The sequence below is a fragment of the Mustela erminea genome, chromosome 19 (assembly GCF_009829155.1).
Source record: "Mustela erminea isolate mMusErm1 chromosome 19, mMusErm1.Pri, whole genome shotgun sequence".
Taxonomy (NCBI): Eukaryota; Metazoa; Chordata; class Mammalia; order Carnivora; family Mustelidae; genus Mustela; species Mustela erminea.
The window spans coordinates 11478662-11486560 of record NC_045632.1 but is presented as its reverse complement, the minus strand read 5'-3'; the positions used below and the strand labels follow the sequence as shown (position 1 = coordinate 11486560).

General features: G+C 39.6%; 1 protein-coding gene across 1 annotated transcript in view; it reads left to right on the top strand.

Moving 5' to 3' along the window:
• Positions 1 to 316: 316 nt before the first annotated feature.
• The window catches only part of LOC116580097 (NACHT, LRR and PYD domains-containing protein 13-like), a 44008-nt gene continuing 36425 nt past the window's right edge, over positions 317 to 7899 (top strand). Inside the window, 1 exon segment of the mRNA XM_032326136.1 lies at positions 317 to 617. Coding sequence (XP_032182027.1) covers positions 317 to 617 — 301 coding nt within the window.

Below are 7899 nucleotides of genomic sequence, written 5' to 3'. Positions count from 1 at the left end.
TCCGATCAGTGTAGAGTAAGTTGCTCTTTCCTTCTCCTGCACCAGCTGCTGCTCTAAGCACTGGTGGTGCAGCCCAGAACAGACACCATCTCTGTCCCAAGGAGTTTACATTCTTGCACAGCTGAGAGATAGAGAAGTGTACAAACACTGGTAGCAGTAGAAACAGGTCTTACTGGGAGAAAGCAGAACAAGTGTGTAGATGTGTTTTGGAGGTGGTGACATCCTGGCTTATGGTTTCAACTCTATTCTCTACAGGTTCTGTTCTGTGGATTTAACAGTCCCTGGGCAGAGCTAGAAGTCTTGGGTGTTGGGCAAGATGAGCTCCTCTGTGAATGTCTACATCAACAATGGTTCCTGTGATAAGCTGCTGTCTTACCTGATGGGCCTGGATCAGTTGCAGCTGGAGGAATTCAAGCTGTGCCTCCAGTCCCCAGAGCTGCTGTTTGGGAACTTCCAGAAGATCCCCTGGGCAAACTTGAAAGCCAGTGATCCTGTTAATCTGTTAAGTCTGTTGGGTGAATACTTTTCAGAAAGGCAGATATGGGAAGTGACCCTCAGCATCTTTGAGAACATGAATCTGACTTCATTGTGTGTGGAAGTTAGAGCAATACTGAATGGTGAGTGGGTCCACAGGAGGGATGGAGGGGGTGGGTACAGAGGGACATCTGCTTTGTGCTCATATGAGCAAGGAGATTGTTGGTGGTTTTTTATGGGGCCATGCCAAATTGCTACCCCTGAAAAATCCCCCTGCTGGGCTATGAAAGTTTCAGGTAAAGGTATGAAGGCTACAATGATTTGGAGCTCTAGTCTGGAAGGGAATGGTGATTTCAAGCAGAAAGAGGAAACAGAGGTACACTCAGTTGTGTTGCAAACCTTCTTTTGAAAATACAGATTACCTCCTGGAGGGGAGGTGGGTGAGGGGATGGGGTAACTCAGTGATGGGCATTAAGGAGGGCACATGTTATGATGAGTGCTGTGTGTGTCACACAACTGGTAATTTATTGAACACCTATCTGAAACTAATGATGTACTATACATTGGCTAACTGAATTTAAATTTAAAAAAAGAGAGAAAATACAGACTTCTTCCAATGCAGCTATAGTATTAGGGAATGATTGGGGTGTAACAGGAATTTCATGTTTGCTTACACAGGATTATTTTTCCTACAAGGGAAACACGAGGTAAATGCCAACACAACAAAATAAAGGGCACCTGGGTGGTTCACTGGGTTAAGCCTCTGCCTTTGACTCAGGTCGTGATCCCAGGATCCTGGGATCAAGCCCCACATCAGGCTCTCTGCTCCACTGGGGAGTCAGCTTCCACCCCTTTCCCTCTCTCTGCCTACTGGTGATCTGTCAAATAAATAAAATTTTTTTAAAAAACTGCACCCATCTGAGCCAAGCCATGAAGGAATATACAAAATGTACATGCACATACACACCTCAAACATCTACCAGCTACCCTAGCACAAGCCACACCCACCCAAAACTTACTGTCTGATTTTAGATTGCTTGTTCACCTTCACAGATCCTCACAAGCTGTAACACTTTCCACACCTGCAAGCAAATGTCAGGCACTTTTAAATTATTGTTTGTTTGATTGATTGATTGATTGATTGAGTTACGTTAGTCATCATAAAATACATCATTAGTTTTTTTAAAATTTCAGTGTTCCAGAATTCATTGTTTATGTACCACACCCAGTGCTCCATGCAATCTGTGCCCTCCTTAATACCCACCACTGGGCTTACCCATCCCCTCACCCCTTTTACCTCCAAAACCCTTAATTTGTTTCTCAGAATTTTTGATGCAGTGTCCCAAGATTCATTGGTTATGTACCACACCCAGTGCTCCATGCAATACACGCCCTCCATAAAATCCATTCTCCATAAAATATCATTCTCGGAGGTATAGCTCAGTGGGAGAACATTTGACTGCATAAAATATCACTCTCCATGGGGGAAAAATGAGAGCCTTCCCACTGAGATCAGGAACATGACAAGGATGCTTGCTCTCACCACTCTTGTTCAGCATAGTACTAGAAGTCCTAGCAACAACAGTCAGACAACAAAGAAATAAACAGATATTTAAATTGGCAAATAAAAGAAATTTGCAAATAAATAAATAATAAAAGGTATTCAAATTGCCAAAGAAGTCAAACTCTCTTTCTTTGTGGATGACATGATACTTTATGTGGAAAACCCAAAAGACCACCCCCAAACCACTAGAACTCATACAGCAGCAATTCAGAAATCCACTTTTGCAGACAGGATACAAAATCAATGCACAGAAATCAGTTGCTTTCTTATACACTAACAATGAAACTGTAGAAAAGGCAACTAGAGAATCAGTTCCATTTACAATAGCACCAAAACCCACAGGATATCTTGGAATAAACTTAATTTATTTTATTTTTATTTTTTTAAGGTAAAGTGCATGCTGTGTTTGTGGAGGCATTGCAGTAGCTAGCTAGCTGCCTGGTGTGCTATTGAATTGTGTAGTATTTACTGGGACAGTGATGTGTTTCATAACCGGTTAGCAAGTGTGAAACTGTGTTACTATTTTTGTTGGAATCCTTTTTCTGAATGTATCACTGATCTCATTTTCCTGTAAAATAAAAACCCATGTGGTGTTTATCCCGTTTTCTCTCTTCAGTGAGCTTTAGGAGTGCATATGCCACTTGATGGCAGAACCAGTTGTCTCTGAGACCGGTACAAAATCATCCTAACTTTTGGTGGTATCTGTTATGAGCCAGGCATCGATCTTGATGCCTCCTGTGCATTTGTACATAGTCTTTACTACGCTCATAAGATGTAGTGTTGTCCCACTTTTGCAGACGAGGAAACAGTCCAGAGCTCAAGTGAATTGTCCAAGGTCACAGAGCTGGTGACTTCAACCCAGGTAGTGGATCTTCAGAGGCTCTGTGCTTGACTGTACACTGCTTCCCTTGCCCCAGAATGAGGGCATGAGTTCTAAGCAGTAGGGATGGAAGCTGGCAATATGTTATTTCCCAAATCAGAGATTCCGAGTCTTGGAAATTCAGGCTCTATGGATCTTCAGGTGGGTAGGAGGATAGGGTGGGGATGAGATTTCCCTGTCTACCCACCATCCTTTCTCCATTCCCTCCCCCTCCCCGTCTTCCCCCTTCATTTGAAATTCCTCATTTACTCTTGTGTAGAATGGGCAGGTGTTGAACAGAGAGCTAGAGAGTGGAACCTAGAATACTTAAATCCTGTTGTTGACTGGTGATCCCAGAGGGAGGCTTGTGCACAGAGGAAAATGTCATTTAAGGAACGACCTCCTTCCTGGCCACTGGTCCTTTATAAGTGCTGTAGAGCCAGTGTTGTAGAGCCTGGCACATTGGAAGATCCCATTTTTCCTCATCCTTATTTGGTTCCTGGGCGACTTGTGAAGGGGGTGTGGCATATGGAGGACACCTCGCCAGCAGGAAAGAGCCCTAGACCACATCATGTCCTGGCAATGTGAGGGATGATACAAAGGTTCAGCAGGTCAGGATAGCTTCCATTTCCCCTTGGCTCCATTTTCTAGGAAATATGGCATAATGAGAGTGTCTGTGCTTGAACGATGCTGGGTTATGAGTATGTGAATGCATGTGTGTCTACGAGTGTATGTGTGTTATCTTTCGGGGGCCCTGGGTTTAGGTTTGGTATCAGAATGCCAGGATTCAAAGCCTCGCCCATCTAACCAACTATAACTCGGGGCAAATGACTTACCACTGAGCTCTCTGTTCTCTCTTCTTGAAAACCTGACCAACTGTACCTACCTCTGCATTTCTAGGATGAAATGCTTAGAGGATGAGAAAGTTTTCACACATTTGTTTATCTTTGGGGTAGTTTTCTCTGGATTCCAGGTGCTAGTTTGAGACAATGCCAGATGGCCTGTATCAGAACTGGAAATGTCCTTGTCATTGCACGGCACATATCTTCCACCCTACCCAAGTTTGTTCCGACAGATTTTGGGTAGGTGAATCTGTGATTTCCCTGCAAAAGGGAAGACAGGGGGCCCGGAGGAGCCAAGAGCCCAGGGCCCCACTCCTCAGTGCGCCCTCGGAGAACAGCGCCCAGTTACTCCCGTCTGCCTGACCTCTGCCGCGCTCCGAGCTCACCGAGCCTGCGACCGGTTCAAGTAATTCAAATAAAGTGAATTTAATGGAAGCTGTGATCTTCAAGGAAATTTTTTCATGAGAAGTGAATCTGGATTGAGACTTTAAAAGTTGTTATGACGGATAAGAGAAATAGCATTGGGAAGAAATGCTAAGAAGCTGGGACCAACACAGAGCTGCTGTAAAAAGGTTTCCTAGAAGTAGAACCTAAGACACAGATTTATGTGCAGGTGATTCATTTGGGAAACATAAAAGAAAGTAAAAGAAGAAAGATACAGAAGGTCTTGATTGAAAGATCAAAGTTGTGAGCTCAAGTGAAGTTCAGCATTGTCCTAATTCTGTAGGAGCCTCTGGAATAAACTCAGAATTTATTCCTACTCCAGGAAGGAAACCTGGGATTTCACACTCCCACATCAGGGGCACAATGGTATTCATCAGCATAACCTTGCTCTGTGAAGATTATTGCTACCAATGGACTCTTCAAATGTTATAAATCTTGACAACCACTTTGTTCATCTTTTCAATCAGGTCAGGAATCTGGCAATGGTTTATCTGGATCCTCTACTTGAACTGTGTCTCACAAAGCTGCAATCAAGAGGTCAGCGAGGGACAGAGGCTCATCTGAAGGCTCAACTTGGGAAGGATTTACTTCCACGGTTTTGAGAAAGAAAAAAAGAGGAAAAGAAAGGAAGGAAGGAAAGAAGGAGAAAAAGACAGAGGAGAAGGAAGCAGACAGAGCTCAGAAATTACAGCATGGACACTGTTGTCAGGCAAAGCTGAAGGAAATGAAGGAGCATCATTTTGACTTCCATGGAGTGAAAGGAAGAGTAGTGATTGCAGTTACCCTCTTGAGATCTGGCCTGCAGAGAAGAGTGAACTCTTCAAGGATTCTGGGACTTGCTCCCCTCATGCAATTATTTATCACCGTGTCCATGGTTCTTGGTCATTCCACTTTGAAGAATGAAGAGGTCGACCAGACCAAGAGTGATGGGCAACAAAGCAAAGTTTATTGGGATATAGTACAAAGTTCCCAAAGAGGAAAGGGGCCTAAGAGGGTTGTCTTTGGGTCTTTCTAAGTCTAGTGCTTTTATGAGATTATTGATGGGCTGCTTTAATCTGATTAACTTTCCATGTGTCTGTCACCAAATCAGGTCTTTGTCCACCCACTCATCTACCTCTCAGGTTGGGAAGGATGGAGAGCTCCTTTCAGGGTGGTATAGAATAAACAGGATGGGGTCTTTTTCCTTTTAAGAGTAGTTTCCTCTTAGGATGGATTCTCTTACCCCTGTCAGCCTTTCTTCCGACTCTCCTCTATTACAACCAAACTTATATTAGTTTTCTAAAAATCTTCTAAAGTATCATATACAAAGTTACCCTGCTCCTTACTTCTTACAAGTAGTTGATTAGTAGCATCCAATGCAGACATTTGGCATATATTTATTGTTAGATGCAGATATGGACTATCAGTGAACTCTTTACTACTAAAAATAAAGTCATTATCATCTTTAACTCTAATCAGAGCATCGATTCTAGAACCCTATTAACCTAACTTTAAAAATTACCCTTAACATTCTGTTCCTCTAGAACCACTCCTGGCATCAAAATCTGTATTAGTCAAGATTCTGCAGGATAAAACAGAATACACGCAGAGAACGAGTATCATAAGGAATTAGCTCATGTGGTTATGGAGGCTGAGAATCGCACAGTCAACTTTCTAAAAAGCAAGCAGGAAACCTAGGAAAGCCAATAGTGAAATTTAGTCCAAGTCCAAAGAAACCCAAAAAGTTCTCAAACCTCAAAGTCTTAAGAAACAGAGGAGCTGATGGTTCAAATCCCAATCTGAGGTCAGACTGCTGTCACAGCTCAATAAGTCTTGCAGAGCAATAGGTGAATTCTTCCTTCCTCTACTTCAGGCCCTCAACTGCCCCACCCAATGGATTAAATGCCACTTTACTGAGTTCACTGATTGAATTGTAAATCAATTAGGAAGCATCTTTAGGGACACACCCCAAAATAGTATGTAGTCAAATGTCTGAAAAAACTCATAACTTAGTAAAATTGACTTATGAGATTAATCATACCTGGTTATTTTTATAGTTCACAGTGAATTCACATATGAAACGATCTCTAAAGCACTTTCTATACTTATCCTTCAATAATTTCATAAAAATTTAGCTGAATTGACTTACCTTTCTCACCATTATTTTTAGAAATGGTATTTATTTGGAATTCATTTCATACAACACATTTTATTAAGCTAAGCCCGTTTTAAATTGTGTCTATTTTCACCATTACAGCCATACTTTAAGAGGTTAATCTATTATTATACTTATTTTAAATATGATGTTAAGAAGGTTTAGATGGATAAGTTAATGGAGGACATGTAGCTATTAAGTGAGACACAGTATTCACATCTGGATTTTACTGTAATCTTTATATTATAGTATATCATTTCTTCTGTTACAAAATCTAGCTTGATTATGGAGAATTTTTTTTTCCTAACTCAAGAGTAATTTTCTCTACACACATAGGATAAATTCAGTGTGACATACCTAAAAACCAGGATACATTCAAACACAAGATAACTGAGGTTATCTTTATTTCTACAAACTTAGAGATCAAGATATAAACATATCTTCATAGAAGATACGTTTGATGATTTTTTAATTTTCATCTAACACTGCCATTTTAGTTTACTACAATTTTTCTTCCAATTTCCTTTGTCTAGGGTAATCAAAATTAACAGAATCTCCAATTCTAGATCTGTGACTTTTGCGACATTGAGAATACGTTATTTATTAAATAATTGAAAATTATAAAAGCTGTAACAAAAATTGATATCTATAGACCCCATTTAGCACAATCTCAGACAGCGTTAGCCCTCTGATTCATTATAATAGTCCAAATCCTGAAATGTATATAAAGAGGGGGAGAATGTTAAGTACATACATATTTACTTATATCTTTCTAAATATAACTAAAAATAAAGTATGCATACATACACATATACATATGCATTCATGTATGTGTAAGTAAATAATAGATGGATAGACAGGTAGAAGGATAATCTCATAGATAATCTTAAAACACTTTTGATACATTTTCCCTGTGGATTCTCTGTATTTTTACTTTTTTGTTAATGGGAACTAGAAAAATTGTGCTATTTTTATATTGTTATCATTCACACATTATACTCAAAATGCTCTCCACACTTTCATGAGTTCAGAATTACCAACAATATGTTTTGTTTACAATTTCTGGCTTCTTTGCTAAGTAGCTACATCAAAGTAGTAAAAAAATAAATCAAAGTAGTAAAATAAAAAAATTTTATTTTAACCAATAATTTTCACTCATAGTGGCTGACACAAATGTTATAATTGATAAGATTACCTCAGTGAAACACAGGAAGCATTTCACACAGAATGTTCACATAAATGCAAAGAAATGTTTAACAGAATAGAAGGCAAAGATCACCAGGTAATTGGTGAGTCTTTGGATATTATGATCAATTCCAAATAAAAAAACACTGCAGCTTGGGAAAATTAGCCAATAAACATTAGAGTACAAGACAGAAGAAAAATTGCTAGATACATATATTGAATTCAGGATAATTAAATAGGATGGAAAATCTATATCAATTATAAAATACTGGCACCTCACATACATGAAAATTAGACAATTTCTAAGAATGTCTATCCTATTTTCACTTTCAAAATGCTAGTGTATATGTATTTTCATATATATGATTTTTTAAAATACCATTAATCCTAATATAAG